This window comes from Periophthalmus magnuspinnatus, chromosome 7, assembly GCF_009829125.3.
Source record: "Periophthalmus magnuspinnatus isolate fPerMag1 chromosome 7, fPerMag1.2.pri, whole genome shotgun sequence".
NCBI lineage: Eukaryota > Metazoa > Chordata > Actinopteri > Gobiiformes > Gobiidae > Periophthalmus > Periophthalmus magnuspinnatus.
This window is the reverse complement of record NC_047132.1, coordinates 4498696-4518401: the sequence shown is the minus strand read 5'-3', so window position 1 is coordinate 4518401 and position 19706 is coordinate 4498696. Positions and strand designations below refer to the sequence as shown.

The following is a 19706-nucleotide window of genomic DNA, read 5'->3' as shown; positions in this document are numbered from 1 at the left end:
GCAAACGTCTTAGATTTTGACCCTCCAAAAATGGCCTTTTTAACCAAGCTCCCTTTGTAACTGTACAAAATAATGAGAAACAAAATGTATCAGCCAAAATCAAAATTACAATTTGTAAAATATTTTAAGTAAGGCCTGTCGTAGAGATGCGTTGACATTCAGGTAGTATGCACAGCAAACAGCAATATCTAACATTAAAAAAGGAAAAAGAAAAGAAAATTACCTTTAGAAGTGCTTTAAATCAAAATTGTTGGTCTAATTAAATCAGTTACATTTTAATTTGTAAGAAGGCTCAAATGAGAACAAAAATGGCTACAACTCAACTTTGCATTTGACTATACAGTACTGTGCATCTTTTACAAAAGCAATTATCCCTTAAATACAAGATCGCCCAAGTTTAAAATGGGTCTGAGCACAATATATTCTGAGCCATTGCGAGATGGGGTCAGTGCCTTAGCAGAGGTCAATAGCTAACGAGTGCTTCGAATTTCAATTTCACAACATTTTTGCAAATTATGTTTTTTATTTTTTTTAATCTTGTGACATTTAATTTTGGTATTACAAATGTGTAATTTTATTTTTATTTTTTTCCACTGCTTTTACTTTATTTGAGATTCATCAATTTTTTCCAAAAACTCTGAATAATTCTGTAAGCATTAGGCAAGAACGAAGACTGAATTTTCACATTTGAATCTGTAATCAGGATGAATTCAAAATGCATTTATCTTTGCACATGTACTGTCCTATATTATTTTTTTTAATTTATTCGTGCACAGTACTATATAATTAAGCAAAAACATGTCCTCAAGTGTAGCTTTAATGTTGCTATCCTAACCCAGCGACCTCGTCCACAGCAATGGTGCCAATATAGCATCTTTATATTTGTACATATTGATAAAAGTTATGTAAAAACATTATGCAAAGCAGTGTAAAATAGTTTATAATACAAAATGGTTTCTCAGGGATTTCTTTACAACCAGGTTTGGGTTTCTGAGTAGTTTGTGGTTGGTATAGCTGAGATGTTATATGTACATGCTAGTATTGTAGTAGTAGGCCCATGACAAGGAGTACATAATATATGAGAGGGACAGTAGTGTTCACAGTGTGGATAGCATAGACAATTAGATGCAAAAATCAAATGAGAAATGTTCCGTAGAGAGCTTTATAGTGGATTCAATTGGACTAAAGATAATAAACAATAACTTTTTTTTTTTTTTGCAGTGAACTTACATTCAACATTGTATACATCAAAATTGAGCTAAATTCTATTTAATTCTTTTTTTTCTTTTTCTTTTTTTCTGGCAGTTTAAACCTTCATTTAACACAATAAAAGTGCTGCCCTTGGTGATATGATAAACTTAACTAAAAAAAAAACAAAACCTAACCTGTCGTGTGCACTTGACCTATTCTACTTTTTGTAAATGTTTAGTTGTCAAGTAAAGTTAACATTTTGAAAAATTCAAAATGGAAAAAATATATTAGTTTGATCAATTTTTGTCCATTGGGATCCACTATAAATCACATCTTTACAGCTTTGATGCTAACTGGCTGTTGTCATTCTCAAATTCCCCCAAATCACTCTATGATTTGATAAAGTAAGATAATGCCTATGTATTCACTGAGCAGAGATGTAGAACCAGGCCAGAGGATTGACTAAAGGCAGGGTCAGAGTGTGTTGTCGAACAGCATCTTGAGCGGACGCCCTCACAGACAGTGCCCCCAGTTGGTGCGTACACAGCGTAGCGTCGGTGGGGGGCGCGGTTAAAGCGAAGAGAGGAGGAGGTGAGAGGTCGGAGGTCAGAGGTGAGAACAGTATCGTCCGCGCGGGGGGAGTTCAGAAGGGAGGGTTTTCCTGAGTGGGAGTGGTCTCAGTCTCGCTCGTGGCCTCACCGTTGCCCTTGGTGCCGACAACTTTGTACTATGAGAGAGGAGGTAGAAATGATCATATGTCAAAATATTAGACCTGGAATAGTCCTGTTATAGACCTGGTTTAGATGTGGTGGTCCTCTGAAAGAGCCACTGCATTAATAACCTGAGGTTCCATCAGAAAAGATCATGCTACTGACTTGCATTGAAATGCAAAAAACTATTACACATTCTGCCACCTGCTTATCTCAATGGAGAGGTTATAGCAAGAATGTTAGTGCCGTAAACCAAACATTTAATTCTGGAATGGAGTAGAAGCAAATAGAAGTAGACCATGACACATTTCTACAGTTAAGTGATATCATATCTAAATGTTATTAATTTCAAATAACTGACATTTTAAAACTGGAGAAAAATAGTTGCCTAACATTTATATCTGAGTTTCACAAAAAGCATAATTTGTGGTTATGTATGTAATATATAGATAAAAGGAAAAACTATTGCGGGAGAGGTCAGCATTTCTTTAAGTATTTGTCCAGCAAAACCTCAAAATCCAAGAATGTGTATAATCAAATTATGTAAAATACAATCGTGTGTCTTTGAGCCAGGTACTGATATCACTTTTACCTCCAGTTTCCTCCAGTGCAGAATTTAGACTTTATTTACAAACTTTGAAAGACTGTACTACTCTGAGGATAATGAAACAGTGTTGGTATTTTTTTGTAATTTGGTAAATTTACCTTCAGGTTCCCCATTTTGTCTTCAAAGGACTTGAAAGTGGCTGAGTTTCTGCAAGACAAAGACTCATTTAAATTCTCACAGACAAACTGCACATGTATAATAACAACATGCACCAATACTGATACTAAACGGTAACATCCATATGTTTACACATCTACAGTCCACACACAGGACGTCCCATGCATTAGCTGAACAGACATTGAGAGTGGACATACTTTACCTCATGGCCGGCATACTTATGGAGTGGCGGATGGAATAGTTGCTACTTTGGAAGCGTTAAAGAGACAGAGAAAGAGGTGCACGTGTTAAATGCAAAAAAGCAAAGAGCCAATCAGTGACAGGGTCATAAAAGTCTACCATTTTAAACTTCTGTAATAATTATAATGATTATAGAAGTTACTGAATACTGAATAGTGTATAGCAGGTGTAATTTCCCCAACATAAAATACTACAGGGTTGTTAAGTGCGATCTCACGTCTTCGTCCATCTGATTGAATGAACAATGAACATGCTACAATTAACTTTTTTGGCAACAGCACACCTTGTGTTCAAAAAGGTCGCCGCAAAGCTATCTTAGCCTAACATTGAGTGATCCTATGTTATGATGGATTATTACTACATTATTTACATATCTGATACAGTATGTGGTGAAACATATGCTCTTGAAATGTAATTGTCTCATGTTGTTGTTTGGACCCGGAAGAGACATCATCACTTAAAATACAATATAAAATGTATTATCTAAAATCACCAAGTGGAAATCTATTGTAACTGGGCACAAACTGTTGTGATAAGAGTGCCTTCACACCAGATAGCCACAACATGAGTCATGTTTAGATTATAATTTCATATTTTAAAATTGTATGAAACAGCAACTCAAGAGGCAAGACTATACATCATAAAACTAGGCTGATACAGGCTGGTAAAAACATGATTTCTGTGAAAAATCTAGATCATTTTTTAAAATAGCTGTTAAGTAGAAAAAGCACACAGCTGACAGGGATAGGATAGTTTATACCAAGAGAATATTAATAATAAATAATAAAATGTGTTGAACAAAACTTCAGAAACCTATACATGGTTTAACCAAACTGGTTTTGGTTAAGGCCAGAATATGAAAACTAGAGTATATTGTATGTAGAGCGAATTATTGTCATATTGATAAATAATGATTTTATTTTTAAATGTATTGTATTAATTAATCCTGATTATACTTTTACATTTTGTTTTTGGCAAATGTTTATAGAATAATTCAGTCTTTAAAAATGGGAAGAATCTTGAAATAAAAAAAACTTTCAATATAAATGACTTGACCCCTCACCCCTACGGAGTCCATCTGCTCCAAACCAAATGTTTTTACCGACAGGACTGACTGCAGACCTCTCCATTACACAAACTCAAGCTGATCAATGACCATTATCACTGACTATTTCAATAATGATCATTCAGTCAACTGCTCAGCTCCAACTGTATGGAAAAAATATAGCTTATTTCTGGTGTGAGTGCACTCTTATCGGTGAGCCCAGGTGAGCATCTTACCTAAAGGAGTTAGAGAAGGGAAGCGCTCTGCAGATCAAACCAAGGCAGCGATTAAAGGAGAGAGAGAAGCACATGAGCCAAAAGCAGCAGCAGCAGCAGTCATGTTAGCATAGCCAAAGTACAGACACTTTGCCACACACAAATACACCTGTAAACTGTTAGTGTGAGACTGGTATATTCAGTATGAAACACAAACAAATATTATAAATATAAAAAATATTGTTTATCTTGATGTTTACATAAGAATAGTTGTATCCTACATGCACCATTGTTTTGAACACATACCTAAAGCATTCTGACACCTGGTTTCTCTCAATTCTGCTAGTTTTTGTCATAGTGGCTAGCTCATGTAACTTGCAGGCAACAATTACAGTAATGTGTTTTTTGCATATTCTTCCTACCATGTTGTCCTTAAATGTTGTTTGCCTGGCCAGCCAAAACCACACGCTTTTGCAATACTTTACAACCATAAATCATATCCTGCCTCCACAAATTCCACATGAAGGATTTACCAATCAGAGACGACTGGGAATCAACAAGCAAATATGAGGCAAAAGAAGTTATACATTTTGTACAGAATGTTTGAGACAAGACATTTTCTGCATTTGAGAAACACATGCTACAATTGGACGAGCCCAAAACTGGATGGTTGTCTGATGTGCTCTGTGATTCTGGTTCTTTCATGGCCAGTAATATTTTTAAACTTTGGTGATTTTTGCAACATTTCAATGGAACAAATATGCAAAATGTGTCCACGTTAGTTCACATAACATAGGTTCACCGGATTCAAGTTCAGTTCAAAAGTTTAACCGTCCCATCCCATCTGTGTTTCTAGAATGAGGGTGTTACAGTTTCTTACGGTTCTCTTGTCTCATACCTCATGTCTCCGAGCCCCTTCCTAATGGCTGTCCCCATTGTAGACAGCGCTGCAGTGGTCTTCTGTCCCGCCTGTGAGAGCGTTTCCTGGGTCTTCTTATACCTGCGTGTGGGACAGAGGGTAAAGGACAGGACAGAGGACATAGGACAGGACAGAGCAGTAGAGGGAAAAGGACAGGATTGGGATACAGCCGCAGCAGATTGAGAAAGTATGGCAGAGGTAATGATGTAATGACAAAAGGAAAGAAAGGAAAACAAAGAAAGTTAAACAGATGTAATTCAACCTATGGAACAGATGAACCAATCCTGATACAGGGTCCATTCACATAACTGGACTAGATATCAGTTGTTGTAGTCACTGAAATTTCAACAATTTTGGTATTTGTATCGGTATAAACATCAGGATTCCTGCAGGATTGGTGCATCTTTCACCTTCAATGTACAAATTCATCTCATATTGCTGAAAAGTCAAATTATTGCAGTGGTTGAATTCAAAAGTGAAACTCAAAGACCAGATTTTAAACATAAATACAGAGTCTAAACTGTATTTGTTCAATATGAGTTTCACTTTGAATTAAAAGTGCACTAGACAACTTTTCCAGTGGAGGGTTATCTCCATGGTGATGCCATTGGTTTGTCTAGAATGTTCCAGCAAGGCATTAAACTTATCTCCATGGAAACTAGCAGGTGGGACAAAGTTACAGGTCATATCTGTGGAGAAGCGATCCTGCTCACAATACGATTTTTTTTGTAATTCAATAAATGCAAGACGGATACAGTTAATGCCATACTGTGAAACATCCCAGATAAAGCAATAACATCTCCATAGAGACAAGCAGGTTTTGTACCCTCCATCTAAACAGTTGCATAGTGTATCTTTAAAATGTATATAAAACTCCTCCATACAAGTCAAACCTGTTAGAACTGTGCTGTACATTATGTTACCAGGGTTAGTAAAGCACACCCAAAAGCTTATGTAGAGTTTAGCACATGTTCAAAACGGACCAATGGCAGAAGTGTCTAAACACAGAACACCTTACATTTAGTATGAACACTGTGAAGAAGCAATGCAAAGCGAGGAAAAACAGTAAAGATGCCCCATACACTGTAAAGATAGTCCATCATAATCAGATCCAAAGAAATGCGCCAGAATTATTTTTGAACACAACGTACTCAAACGTGCTGGTTAAAGCCTTCAAGTATCAGGCACATAGGAAATATAACACATTGTAAAAATGGCCTTAGTCCGGATTGTGAAAGGATGGAACATGTCCGATAAATGTCTGTAAACATCACTAATACAAGGAATATTTGTTGGTCTTGGACTGATTGGCTCACTATACATATACATATGTGGGATTATATGAAATATATACATAAACATATGTGGGATTATATGAAATATATATTGTGATAGTGTTTGCACTGCAGCCAATTTCCCTCTTAGTAGTGATGGGAGGCAGACAGCTGCTGACACACAGCTGCACACTAGCTAGCTCACAGTGTCACAATGCTAATGCTAACTTTTATTAAAAGCATAAAATATAAAATAAGCAACCTATTAAAATTAAGTTAAGAGTATCCAACTGTTTTTATACCTAGATTACTACATTTGTGACACAGAATTCCTCCAGGGAAGTGTTCAACATGTCGTCAGTGACATCCTCCCACAGCTCTCTGTCCACTGTCTGATCTTTAAATATTTATTAATTTAAGCGTGACTTGATAAAAACCACATAGAGATACAATTGTACAGGAATTAGTGACGCCAACAGTGTTTTGAAGGGAGCTGTTGTGCACAGAGCCACTGCTACAGCTATACCCTAGAGCGACTTAAATACTGTGGAGGCTCTTTAGAGGAAACAGGTAAATACAGTTTTATACAAGTCACCTTTAAGCAGCCTTAGGTATATTGTAAATTACATTTACTATATATACATTTTTATATATTTATATATTTTAATATATTTATATTTTACACAATTTTGGCATCATCAAAAGATGCTTCAAATGTGTTTGTGAGTCATGACTACATTTTTGACTTTGTTGCTCTTATACTGTAATTGTAGATATGTAGGTGTATTTGCAGCTCTTATGTGGGGGTATCAAGGGACAACTTTCAGTAATTAAATGATGCAACATCTGTAAGACTGGACTGGACTTTTCTGGACCAAAGCAGTCTTCTGTGAAATCACTGAATTACATCCATCTGTGGACCTGGACATCTCTAGTATAAAACATCTCTTACACAAACATGATTAAGCTTCACTAGCACCACTGCAGCATGTAAAGGACAGCCCCTCCGACAGACACATGTACAAAGCTTATTCCTCATAGTAAATTAAAGGTGACTCACGCTTCTGTATGGGTAATGTCGTCCCAAGTGGCAGAGGCTGTCTGATATCTAGAGACACAACAGCAGACAGCACATGACAATGGGAACAGCCACCAACGTACAATAGGATACATGTATACATGTCTTTGGACTATTTAGATTCACTGGCTGAATCACAATAGAGCCTGCATCTTGTGCTGGGTCACGAGGTACTTTTACCTAAAATAGAAAAAAAATTAAAATGCGATGGGTTAAAGATAGCAGCTGCATACACTAGGAAGCCATGCACACATTTTGTATTCTATCTTTACTGACTTAGGGGCAAAATAAACAGGTTTCACAATTTGTAACTGTTTGCAGTTTTTCAGTCACAGATTGCCGAGGGGATGGATAGACAACAGTGCCTGCCTAATAACCTAATGTTTGGCAGTTTAAACATATTTTATTTCGAGGCAGTTATTCTCAGCCGTAATAAATTTTACTCCAGATGCCCTCGCTTTGCACCTCTTCTCCATTTATTCTAGGCTTGGGTCAAGCAAAATGAAAAACTTAAAAACTGAAGTGTGATTAAAGCTACCATTTGTAATTAGATTGGCGAACCCGGCCCAGTTGTATTCTCACACTTCTCCACTAGATGCTATCTGTGTTACTGTTGTCTGAAAGTGACAGAAGAAGACCAGAGAGGACAGGTGAGGGTAGAGGGGCGAACAGGTTTTTTACATCTGCCATCTACTCACTCACACAAAAATCTAATAAAATTGCAAATGGTAGCTTCAAATTATACTTGGTTAGCTATATCAATTAAAAGATCACTAAACCCTGCAGTTTTTTGGTAGATAAATACTGTCTCTCATACAGTCATCTTAAACCAACTAATCAATGTAATCAATATAAGAGCAGGCAGCAAGGGTCAGGTTACTAGAACACATAAAAACTCACAAAACCCAACATCATAACAGACGTCTTATTAGTAACAACAAAACAAGTACACACAGATCAATCAAAAGGGCAGGCCACAATTATACAGCGAATATAATGTCTGCAGATTACATGAAAGTAAATGTTCCTGTGTCTCCAGGAAGTTTTATTCTGTGTAAAGGCAGCTAATTCTGTAGTTTAGCACACTACAAACATGTTCTAAAATGCATGGGATTCTTTGATTCATTTTGCAGATTCTAGTTGTCTTCTCTCAAACGTTATTACAATTATTTTAGCTTATTTGGTGGGGAGACAGTACATTCCACTTGAATGTGTTGGAATCCATAGTAGAGCCATAGTGTTGTCCCACACTGTAACACACACGTGTAAGGCACTGGGGAACAGGCCAGTGACGTGTCTTGCCCAAGGACACAATGGCTGTATGCTACAATATGATCAAAGCAATGATCTGCCTCAATTTTAGCATTGCATTCATGTATTCTGTAGGTTTCCAATAAAAAAGACATTATTTCTCCCTAAATGTTGCTCAGGAGATTAGAGAATTGGCCTAAAGTGCATAAAGCAAAATAGACCTCTCATTTCACAAAAACATAGCCAGCATATACTTCATAAATCCCGTCCTTGTGCAACAATTTTTGGTGTTGATGACACAGGGAGCAGTATTCTGGTATAGAAGTCACCGCTACTTCCAGTATTTTTGTACTTTTCTTCAACTTTGTTCCACAATCTGTCACTGAATTCATGTAAAACTATCACAATATTTAGCTCAGGTACCATCTCACCAATCCACGCAAGAAATAATTGGAACATGAATAGAAATATGTCTGAATAGAAGCATAAAGGCAGAAGGTGGTTTCCATGAAAACTGCCACTGTTGATGATAGAAATACACAGACACTGAATCATCATCATCGCCCAAGCAAAACTCAGTAACGTCAATAGTCAAGATCACAACAGTCAATATAGTTCGCAAGACAAGGAACGGAGATAGTTATTTTTACAAAAACTGTACTACTGGTTTATGATCAGTGGCAGATGATATACATATGCCACAGTAAATGTTGGTACATAAAGAACACATTATTTTTGACCTGTTAACCATGTTCGACTATTGTCCCCTCATCAAAAACATACGTAGAGTTTCATTTGGTTTTGTTCATGCTTGTTCCATTAATCTAAAGATGTCTTCTCTGAGAACTCAAAAATGCTCCATTCACATTTTGCCCGTTTAGTTGCGTCATAGATAAATAGATAAAAATCCAAACCAGATGCATTTTTTAAGACAATAAACGATCTCTGGACTTATTCCGGTGTAGTTTATGCAGCACATTTCTAAATGTAGTCATTATCCACGTTAGAAAAAGTGAAAAAAAAGTATCCTAGTGTGACTAAAAGCACGGTTAACAGGGAATTAAAGAAGAATGCATAATGTGTGTTCTTTAAGTCCTTGTTGACAGTGACTCTGGGCTCTTGAAGACATCCTTTTTAAACAAAGCTATACTCACAGGACATCATTTACATGAGGTATTGTTAAACTTTGCTGGAGTTGATTGTTACTAAAAATAAATCTTTTTGAATTTGCAGGACAAGAGGCTCTGTGTTACAATGGGCCGTCCTGCTTACACTGAGCACATTGTCTGGCACAGGGCCATCTCTTCTTGTCACAACAGAAAAGATGCACTGTCACTTGCATGCACCCATTTAAAACATTTAATCTGATTATAAATATGTATATATGGTCATATTTATCATATACAAAGTCATACTTATTAATTTTAGGTATGTCCTATAAAACTACTTTTTAACAATCCTAGAAATAAATTACATTTAATGTCTGTAATAAGTGGTTCAAGCCAATTAAAATAGATACCTTTACCCAAAAAAAAAATTTTTTTTACTATCCATATCTAGAGTAATGAATTGGAATGGAAAAGACTTGATCTGTCCAGAAAGAGAAGGTGAGGAATGCATTCTGGCAGTAGAACTACATCACCAAGTACTTGATACCAGCTAGTTAGACTTGAAAGATTTTTACAGTCTTAAAAATGAAAAAAAACAGAACAAGTTTCTTTTAGATGATTTGCAAGGTCTAAAGTTAAGCTAGAATCCTAATTATTCTCAGCTATTCACAAAGTTCATTAGGGCTTTTCACAACTTAAGAGGCCAGAGCGGACTTCTGCAGTTACGGTAATGAGCCAACTAGTATGCTAACAATGCACTGGAATTAATTCCTGGTCTGTGGACAATAACACTTTAAATTTAGATGCAGACAATAATCAACAGTTTCATTTTGACCCTAAGAGCTGCTTTTACACTATATCTGTACTCAGGTAACTCTATTACATGAAAAAAGTAAAAGACAACACATAAGATACACTTGTTGCTTCTACCATTTGACCTTTGAGATTAGTAGGTTATTTCAAATAAGTCAATCCAGGCACAATCAGACACTTGTCCTCTTCCCAGACACAAGTTACACACACCAAGCGAAATATGGAGCACTGGTCAAATATTGTTAGGGAGATGTGAGAGGAGGAAGTGTCTGGGGAGGGGGAGTTAAGCAAACAGTCCCAGACTGAAATCTCCGTGAGGACAGACAAAAAAAACTTACAACTCTGAACCAGTCACTCTCTCATTCCACTCTCCCAGTTTCTCGGAGGTTCGCACATAGCTACAGACAGACCAGAGACAGGGATACATGATAGATTCTATGGTTTAATGTGTCATTTGTGTATTAGTAGGTCCATGAGAGCAATAGAAATTGTAGAAATTGTATTGGTAAGTAACCCCACTAGACTCATCAAGGAGTGACGGATTTAAAGCAGAGACAAATGGTTGTTTTGTATACGTTACGTTTGGCCATAAGTAAAACTAGCCAATATCCAACTTCCGCCTCCAGTTTTTGAAGTTCGCTACTGTTTGCAGGATTTGTGGAGTCTGATGAAATTTTACTGTAAAGACTTGACTAAAAGATTTAGGCTAAAGACAAAATTGTGATGGCTTATAGAATCTTCAAATCTGAAACTTCACAAATTATTTTAAACACATAATGTTTACCAATATTATCTTATTCTTCAATGGACAATGAAAAGCAGTAAATTCCTAGAAATGTAGATGAGATCAGGACAGGAGGCTCAGCTGAGGGACTGTAAATAGACGGCTCAGGTCATTTCTGAAAAACCTGTTACTACAAACAGATAAAATATAATGTACAGAGGGCAACAGGTTTAGTTTTATACCAGTTTTCTTTTAACCTAAAATATTCTTTTCAGTTCCGCACCAAAAAATGTACGCCTTTTTGGTTATTGATAATTTGCAGTGACATCACGCAGGGGGTGGTTCTGCATGTATGTGTATGGCAGAATGTTCAGGTCTTACTATTTCAAACACAACGCACACATTAGCAAACTGCCCCTCAAAACACTCAAGAAAAAAATACTACATAGATTTAAACAACTCATTTTCAGATGACCCCATTTTGGTGTTTATTTATCATCAAAAAATGTGAGAGTGACTAACTGAAAAACTGCTGGCTGATGCTAGCTAGCTTGTGACTGTAAGGGTCTAGCCAAGTCAGTTCTTTATGGTCAGATCATGTTAAAACAAAGCTCAGATTAAAGGCTAACTTGACTAACAGGGCTTCTGACATAGCAGTGCCCCCAGTTAGACACCCCGTCACCCTTCAGGGAAAGTAAACACATCAGCAGCAAAGTATCAACTATATTCAAAGTGATCATGTCAATACCTTGTAGACTACAGATTACAGACTGCCCAACTCTCCCTGATTGTGTAGTAAAAAAGCTACTTATTCGCATACCATTTCTCTAGATTGATTAAATAAGAATATAAATAATAAAAACAATAATAATAAAAATGTCCATGTAAGCATAGCACAGACATTTAAATTCTGCGGTGTACATGAGTGTGGTACATACGCATTGGAAGTCTGGACGTCCTGCAGGGTCTTGCTGAGGTTCTGCCTGAGCTCGACGAGTGGACTAAGCCCCAGCTTCCTCTTTAGCTCAATGGCATGACGCTCTTTGGCCGACAACACCTGACGCAGAGTGGTGATCTCCTCCTCCACCTGGTAAAAACAATGTTTTACTCAAATGCCGTGTTTACATGTACACCAAAAATCTGATCATTATCTGATTCTGGAGTTCACATGATCAAAAGGTTATGTAAACAGGTCCATCTGATGTGAGTAATCGGATTTTTTTCTGATTGTTCACACAAACCACTTTTCCAAATACCTGGACTCTGAACACCCAGCGCTGTACCCGTGCATATAAAAATCCTTGTGTGTGCTCGCTCAGACTGTGTCTCTGACCTTGAGGAGCTCCTTCCTCAGTTCCTCAGCCTCCTCCTCAGTGAGCCCAGGTGGCAGAGGGTTAGGGCTGCTCATGGCCCCCTCCACAGGCACGTCCGTCAGGCTGTCAGCTCCATCTACATCCACAGCCTTGTTAGGAGAGTTCAGGTTGATGTCTGACACACAGGGACAGGGGACAGAGGACAGGACAAATAGGTTAGTGAGGACAAGGACAACAGCACAGACAAAGTTAGTCAAATAAATCAACAACTAAAAACTAGGATTGAACAATTTCATAAAAATATGCAAATTAGAATTGTGATTAGATATGCGATTTGTTTGTTAGTAATAGGATTCTGTTCAAAGTTCAAATAAAATGTGTTGAGGAGAAATGACGAAGACAGAAAGAAATATGAATGGACAAACTAATACAAGAATGCAAGATCTAAACTACAGGGTGAGCATTTTTCAGCAGAATAAGACAGGATATTTAGTTTTTTATGGAGGAAATTATGGTACTTCAAAAACTGCAGACTTTGACTAATTTGAATGAACACAATTAGCAAATTGTAAAGATTATTCTCGCAGTCCTAACTAATAGGATTCATAAGACTAGTGGGATGTCACAATATCGAATACAATACGAGTGCATGAGAAGAAACATCACAATTTTCCAATTATTGACGCCATGAACAAATAACTGAAATAACAAAACATTTTCTGACAAATCCAGTATAATTAATGAGACAAACAAAAAAGTACTTAGCATTTTTTGGAGAATAGATTCAGTTGAAATTTAAATTCTTTTTGCTTCTAAAATTGTCATGATGATCAGAGGTTTCCATTAATCCTCTGTCAGTAAAAGCATGTAGTCTGGAGCATAATTACATTTTTTTTGTTTTAAGTAACAATCTTTAAAATTCTGTATTGTTTTTTATTGTTTGAGAAATTAACATTTAAATCAACATTACTTGTTTTTAAAAAGATAAAAGTCAAATAAAAAATTAAAAATGTTGAAGTTACAGCTAAAGTATTTCAGTCCCACCTCTGTAAAAGGCACAGGATGTTTTATCCTCTAGTATCTCTCAGACAGTGGTAGTAGTCAGTATCTGAGTCACAAGTTATTTATTCCTCCCTCAAAAAGGAGTGTTCCATCTCATTTACTGAATGGTAAGTCGATATAGAAACGATGGTGATGTCACATTCCACATCTCAGTAGAGATATGTTCTTTGATACTGCAACAGGAGCTTATAAGGAAGTGTAATCTATGTTTATTTAAAACAACAAAACTTAAAAAAAAAAAAAAAAAAAGCGGTAAAAGCCCCAGTATCTGTTGAAAGCACAGAGTAGTTGTATCCTCCAGTATCTCTCACAAACAGTGGACAGGAAGAAGCCAGAGCTGCCATAAGTAGATACAAGCGAAGCACTTAGTCTGAGAGCTCCTATAACCTGCATCTGTCTACTCACAAGTCAAAGTGCTAAGATACTAAAACAAAACAGAAAGCAATGGAATTACATTTGTGTCCTAGAAAGTAGCTTCTTGGAAAGACACCCATTTCAAACATTTGTTTAGATCAAGACACTGGGGCAGTAACTAATTATTTATCTTGGTAATCAGTTCAGAGATTCAGAGAGCCCAGTCAAACAATTTTATCTATTGTATAGAGATTTTGTAAATACATTTTGAACCAAATTAATATTGAAATACATAGACATAAATGAATGGAAATCAATAATTGTTTTTCTTTCTGACATTTAAGTTAATAATTCCAGTGTTTGTTATAGAAGGACTATTGGCATGTGTTTCAGAGTCAATAGTCCAGATAACAATGCCATGTTGATTTGTCACAATTATTCAGATTAACTGTTGCAATCTTTCAACATACACTGCTATTATTTGGTTTATTGTGAAATATATTATGATACAAATGTAGGGCTGCAAGATTAATCCCAATCAAAATGAAAACGCAATTTGAATGGATGCAATTAACAAATCGCAAAGATTGCATTTTTTTAGTACCATACTTTTCTCCACAAACAACTAAATATCCAGTCTAAAAATGGCTAACCCTGTAGTTTATAAACAACAGAATCCTATTATTGAAACACAAATTGCAAATATAAATCACAATTGCAATGCTTGTCTGAAAAAAACACAATTAGATATTGATCCCAAATCTTTGAGCCCTGTAAACATTGTCAATAAAATCCTTATCATGCATCATACACACAAAAGGTGATGTGTTTGAGAAGAACATCTGGCTATGAAGTGTCAGGGAGTGCTCCACCCTCCTTCAGGAATATTGACTCAGGCAGCCGTCCCTAAGCCAACACACTCTGCCCTAGTGTACAGGCAGGTGGATGATCTTCAGTACTAGTTTTAGAATATATTAGCATCTGGGTGTAGGTACAGTTTTGTTTTATTTTGTTTGTTTACAACACCCTAATTAGTAGTTATTTAATATCAAATAATTTAAATAAGATTATTAGACATTAGGCTAGACATGTTTGATAGATGTAATGTAAAATGCTCTGTAATAGATTGCATCATTATTTCACGGAAAGTTAACCACAATGACATGACATGAGGCAGAATATCTTATAGTAACAGTGACAGCCACAGCCACAACCGGTCTAGTGGCCTCCTGCAATGTTTACGCTCTAGCCACACCTTCCACAAATACAAACACACACACCAGACCTGCTCCTTCTCTCAACCTTCTCTGCTCCTTCTCCTCCTCTGCAGCTGCCTTCCTCGTTCTCCCCTGCACTTTAAATTAGATAGGGCCCAAAAAATCCAGCTTGACCCAGCCTGTGGCTGTGTACGTACTGTCCTTGACTTGAATCATGCATGTCTGAGCCCTACCCAACACAAGAGTTACGTCAAATAACCTGAATTTTAATGTTCACATGTATGTAGTTTTTCTACAGACATGTCCCTTATCCTGTACCAGAAGCACTTCTCTCACTTCCTGTTGCTCTTTCAAGGAGGGCATCTGTCTCTCTCCTCTTCTACACTACTCCTCTGCTCCTCTCCTGGTTCTGTGTGTCAGCCACACACTGTCATTCACGCATCTTCTCCCCCTTTTCAGTGTTAGTTTCAGTGCACTGGGGCAGCTGGCACAGCTCAGTGATGGTCTGCACCATCACTAAACAGACAACACAGCAAGGATACACAAATTCAGGTCAGCGTGGGCCAAGAATGTGATGTCTACTGCTCCTCTTCCTTCTCCTCTGCACCTGCCTCCTCCTCTTCCTTCTCCTCTGCACCTGCCCTCCTCCTCTTCCTTCTCCTCTGCCCTCCTCCTCTTCCTTCTCCTCTGCACCAGCTCTCCTCCTCTTCCTTCTCCTCTGCACCTGCCCTTCTCCTCTTCATTCTCCTCTGCACCTGACCTCCTCCTCCTCCCCTGCTCCAAATTCCTTGTGATTTTTTACTTCTGTGAGAGATAAGCGACTTCAGCATTATCTGAGAAAGAGGAATGTGTTCACAGACAGACAGCAGGGTTATGTGAGCGTGGTTTGAGACAGGGAAGTCCTCCGTGTGACCTCCTGCAGTCTGTGTTCATCATTTCAGATGGAAGAGAAGATAGATGTTAAATTGTATGCTGAAACACTGCAATGTTACCAATGTCAAAATTAAATACATCCTAAATAAATCCTTTAGACTTACCAAAGGGCTGAATAATATGGTTAAAATATAATAGAAACAATATAAAGCGATAAACTTCAAATCTGATTTTATGGCATACCTCGTACTACAACTGAACTATTGAGAAAAATATGTTTTTTTGGAAATAAAAGTGCAGTTCGTGTTTGGATAGTTGGACTGTCATAACTTAAATTTTATTTCAGCCCTATCTTGTTCACCAGCTTTATATTGCTTTAAAGAGGTATCTACAACTGTCTACTTCTTCTGAGAGATCACTCTTCACTGTGACCGGTCAAATCCACCTGTCACCCACTCAGAAAAGTAGGTGGGGAAGAGTAGAATGGCATGTGCCACTGTATGTGCAGAGATCTGTTATTTGTTAAGAGGAAATCAAACCAAAAAGTAAAGACAAATGTAGGCCTGTGGTCGACTAAAGAAATTCTTGGTTTGTATCTCTATCTCTCTATGCATTTGCACTCAAATGACCACACCTGCACAGGAGTTGATACAAAAACAGCAACAGTATTTATGCAGAAAAGCATACTAAGAAACAAAGTATTTATAAAAATACAGATTAAACTTGTGAATCATTTGTGTCTTTTTACTTATAAATACCAAATCCTTAGCTAACTCACTCACTCACTAATTTCTCCTTTCTGCTGTTGTCCCATTTAGATCATATGGATTATATGATCTATATAAAATCAAACAGACTAATACTAGTTTTGGTCCATCAATCAATTAATCAACTATATGACTATACATTTTTCTAGGGCTGTAGTCCTTTAAAGAATATCCTCATAAAGATCATAGTTTGTAATAATTTAATAATCCTAGCACCATTATTAAACATTTAAACTAGATACTTTTGCAGACTGGAATGGACAATGTGGGCAAAGTATCTTGAAACTAAAATCTATGCTACATTTTGGAAAAATACATTGGCACTCTGCAAATGAGCATCAATGGATTTGAACGTGCACTATGTAACTGTTCAGGTGAAGAGTCCATTACCTGCTTTACTGTAGATGTTACTGCTATGCCCAATGTTCTATGTGCACTATGACATTACATTTTGCTATATCCATGGAGACAAGCAGGTATCACCACCAGATCAAGTTACAAGTCAGATTTGTGAAGTTTAATGCCATACTGCAGAACATTCCCGCCAAGGCAATAACATCTCCACGGAGACAAAGAGGTGGCAGAGAGTTCTCCCATCAGAAATGCTACATAGTGCAATTTAAAGGTCCTATGTTATGCAAAACTGAGTCTTATGAGCTTTAACCCATGTTATAATATTGTTACCTCCTTAGAAACAGACCTGGTGTTGTGTTTTGTTTCATAATCCTCTATTATTAGTCTCTTTACATCTACCTATAAAACACAAAATGCTCCGTTCCACCTTGTGATGTCATGTAGTGGTAGTTTTCAAGTTAACAGCTCTTTTACCTTTAGTTCAGTAGAGAAGGGATACAATGATCCAAATGATTCTAGTGAAGGTGTATGGAGTTTAATAACACAGTGGAGCACTTCCTGTATTACCACATGATGACATCAAGAACTCCTAAATATTCAGCGTTTGTGTGTTAAATAAATGTGTGAATAGAACAAAATACAACTCCAGGTATTTTTTAAATGAGGAAACAAAATTATAGCATAAATCAGAAAATAAAGCCGTATAGATCCAACTATTGACAAGTATAAATATTACCACTCTGCTCCAAAGTCTTTTACTAGCTCCAAATCACACCAAACCAGCCCCCTTTTACAATTTAACGATGAGTAATTCGTTTGTCATGCCCTGACAGAAAAATAAACGGCATAAATATTAAAATAATGTCGATCTGTGCTTGTTTAACACGTGTCAAGAAGTTTGTTGGAGAGAAACCCAATCCGCCCCTCTTCTCTTGGCTGTCACTGTCACTTTTACGGCCTAAGCTAACGACTCTACTACTGCTATTTATTCAAGACAAATGCGTCAGATCACGATTAAACACTTTGACACGGAATCACATAAACTTGTACCAACTTGATACGCGATATCGTGCGGAATAAGCTAGTTGTCGCGGCTAAAATGTGCTGTTTTCAATGCTAAGCTAACTCTGAAGCTAGGCTAACAGTTACCTTGACTGGCGGGGTTCATGGCGTCGTTTTAGCGCAAATAAAAGTGGGATCTCGTAAAGGTGGCTCTCAGATCGTACGCGATGAGGCGGTGGATAAGGCGTGGGCCTCGGGGGTCTGCTGTGCCGGGGGTGTTTAGTCCGTAGAGAGGTACAGGAGGAGCCCGTGGAAGTGCGAGCGGAGAAATCCAAAACAGCCACGGCTCAGCTCGGCTCCTTCTGCGGGAGGAGGGCGACCGCAGACGTGTAATGAAGAAGCACTGAGGCCCCCCTTCGGTGACCCTCAGAACTGCACAAACATGTGTATTTGTTTTTTTTGTCTTTCATAGATTTTTTTTTTTTTTTTTTTTTTAGAATCTTACATTCTTAGAAGGATTTTGCGTTAAAATAATTTGACAACATGAAAATATTAACATCACCTTTTATTGATGAATGACACAAATAGCACTTCAGTAGGCCTAGTTCAGTGACATCGTGAAAAAAAAATCCAAAAATATTGCATTGCATATTTTGTGTTGGCTATCCAAAAACACAACATTATGAAATATAGACCTATGAATAATAATCTAGGAAATATGAATTATTTTAAGAGTGAATCTTAAAATAGAACCATTGTAATGCTTACTGTAATTAGCACCAGCACTTCAAAAGTGAATTGAATTCTAAAATAAAATCAAGTGTGCACAAAACGAAACTTAAACGTGCACTTTGTAACTCTTCTGGTGGTGTATCTCCCCCCTACTTGCTTTGCCTAGAATGTCACACAGTATTCCATTAAAGTGTCCATTTAATTCAATTACATGTATTTTATTCCTAAACAATACCTTCCTCCTAACTGTGAGCAGGTTTGCCTCTCCACAGATTTGACATGTAAACTGGTTTGCTTATCGTGGGGCTGGATATGTTTACTGCTATACTGTAGCTAAGCAGTAACATCTCCATGGAGACAAGTAGGAGACAGATCTCCCTCTAGAAAAGTTAGTGCACCTTTAACAAAACAGAATCTACTCTTGCACAGCAAAAGAGGACATCAATTGTAGTGGAGTAACACTGAACATATATGTGTCATGAATACATAACTTATTGACACTCGTTCATGTCATGGAACAAATAGCAAACGTGGCCTGTTAGTCTCAGTGTGCACAAATAAATGCACAAAATCTGCTCTTTCATTGCAAAAGGAAAATGCACACACTCCTATTTATTCTCTACGTGGACCAACGTCTTAGAAATATTTGTCTTTTAAACTATCACACTACTTTAGATAGGTTTATATAAGGACAAAACTAGGTCTAAAAATCTCAGTACAATTTCAGTTCAGTGTCTTC

At 37.2% G+C, this 19706-nt stretch overlaps 1 protein-coding gene across 6 annotated transcripts in view; it reads right to left on the bottom strand.

The window, feature by feature from the left end:
* The window catches only part of tpd52l2b (tpd52 like 2b), a 19638-nt gene extending 1031 nt beyond the window's left edge, over positions 1-18607 (bottom strand). The window contains exons 1-10 of one of the 6 annotated variants that reach the window (XM_055223048.1): positions 18383-18607; positions 12627-12781; positions 12232-12380; positions 10908-10967; positions 7379-7426; positions 5024-5125; positions 4147-4173; positions 2828-2872; positions 2607-2655; positions 1-1918 (exon numbers count right to left, since the gene is read on the bottom strand). The exon at positions 1-1918 is cut by the window's left edge and continues 1031 nt beyond it. In XM_055223048.1, coding sequence (XP_055079023.1) covers positions 1835-1918; positions 2607-2655; positions 2828-2872; positions 4147-4173; positions 5024-5125; positions 7379-7426; positions 10908-10967; positions 12232-12380; positions 12627-12781; positions 18383-18401 — 738 coding nt within the window. In that variant the 5' untranslated portion in view covers positions 18402-18607 and the 3' untranslated portion in view covers positions 1-1834. The remainder of the gene's footprint in view (positions 1919-2606; positions 2656-2827; positions 2873-4146; positions 4174-5023; positions 5126-7378; positions 7427-10907; positions 10968-12231; positions 12381-12626; positions 12782-18382) is intronic. The other 5 variants (XM_033969348.2, XM_055223049.1, XM_033969351.2 and 2 more) reach the window with 5 other exon arrangements.
* Between the last annotated feature and the right edge of the window lie 1099 nt (positions 18608-19706).